The 1509-nt window shown below is 36.4% G+C and overlaps 1 protein-coding gene across 7 annotated transcripts in view; it reads right to left on the reverse strand.

Annotated features, from left to right (window-relative positions):
* The window catches only part of LOC104711742 (zinc finger CCCH domain-containing protein 46-like), a 5247-nt gene that overhangs the window by 2474 nt on the left and 1264 nt on the right, over nucleotides 1–1509 (reverse strand). For 3 of the 7 annotated variants that reach the window (XM_010428480.1, XM_010428479.2, XM_010428476.2), the window contains exon 4: nucleotides 41–240. In XM_010428480.1, coding sequence (XP_010426782.1) covers nucleotides 41–240 — 200 coding nt within the window. Of the gene's footprint in view, nucleotides 1–3; nucleotides 703–1015; nucleotides 1158–1272; nucleotides 1487–1509 lie in introns of those variants that run through there. The other 4 variants (XM_010428478.2, XM_010428477.2, XM_010428475.2 and 1 more) reach the window with 4 other exon arrangements.

Consider the following 1509-nt stretch of genomic DNA (forward strand, 5'->3'; position numbering starts at 1 on the left):
CACCATACCCTAAGCCGTCCAAAACGCAGCTACCGCTTCTCGCATGCACAGAGCCCAAAAAATCAGTCCTTGGGTTCACATCATCCAAAAGGTCGAAGTCGTTGGTTAAATCCCTCGAAGACCTTCCTCCATTAGCGTAAAAGGGCAAAGAAGTTGGATTGAGAGAAGAGCCACGGTTGTTCTTAGGGCTAATTAACTCCTCTTGATGAGTCCATGGAGACCTAGCCCCGTTCAAGAGACCTAACTCTTTCTTGGCTTTCACTATAACAGAGTGAACAAGAGTCTCGGGACCAAAAGCTAGCCTTATCATCTCCTTTTCACCGTGATCTTGAAGAAGGAGAAGACCCATGATCTTTGATGCGTTTTCAGGGTCTAAGGTTTGGATTCTAGAGAGTACAATCCTAGTAGCTTCATACCCATCCATGGCTTTTCTCTCTCTCTTGGATTAGATGAAAATAGAGTAGTAGTAGAGAGAAGAAGGAGAAGGAAAGAGTGGTGTGTTTTTGTAGAGAGAGTGTTTGTAGTCTTGTGTACAGAGAGGTTGTTGTCGTTAAGAGGTCTCTCTGGTTTCTTGTGTTGGATTTTAGTCTAATGGGTTTTTCAAAGTTTATTTACGTTTTTTTTTTCTTTCTTTCTTTAACAACAAATTATCAAATCCTATCTACTTACTAACCTTAACTATAATTATTTCATCTTTGATTCCTGCGAAACACCAGTAAATAACAAAAGTTTATAAGACGAAGAAAATAGTATATAAAAAAGTTTACTACTACTATATTCTTATTTTTGTTTGTATCCTTCTCGCGTGCTTCAAACAAGAAGAAAGGTTAAAAAAAAATTAACACTTTAAGAAAAAGAGTTGGAGAAAAAAAGGGTAAAGGTAAAATCTTTTTTAGGAAAAAAGTTATTGCATGCCGAAATTTTCACATGGGAATATAAAGAATAAAATCGTAACTTTTTTTTGGGTTTTACTAGTTTTCGAATGAGGAAATAAAAAAACTGTAATATTTTTTACCTGAAAAAAGTCAAAAGGAACGACGACACTTGAAGAATCTCTGTGGTGGAGAGAAGAACATTATTAATAAGGCGCAGCAGTAGAAAGAGTGAATTTTTGTTTTTGCTGCAGCCTGCAGGTGAGAGACTGACCGTTACTGCTCCTTTTGAAGAAAAGAAAGATGTCATCATCAATATTATTAGATTCTTCTATTCTCTATCATCAAAACAAGTTTTTAAGAAGAGAAAATAAAAGAGAAAGAGAGAAGAAGTACGTACTTAAATTCTAAGTTTCAGTGGATCTGAGTAACTGAGTTTTACGAGAAGATATAGATATCTTCCGGATTTGGGGTCTCTGTGTTGTTGTTCTTGCTGTGTGGATCAGGAGAAAAACTCTCTGGTCTTTCACGAGTGGAAGAACAAGAGAGAGAGAGAGAGAGAGAGACACACACACAGAGAGATAGATAGAGAGATTGTGTAATAAAAACATAAAACTGTTTTAAAAGCAAGAAAGAA

Source organism: Camelina sativa, chromosome 9, assembly GCF_000633955.1.
Source record: "Camelina sativa cultivar DH55 chromosome 9, Cs, whole genome shotgun sequence".
Lineage (NCBI taxonomy): Eukaryota > Viridiplantae > Streptophyta > Magnoliopsida > Brassicales > Brassicaceae > Camelina > Camelina sativa.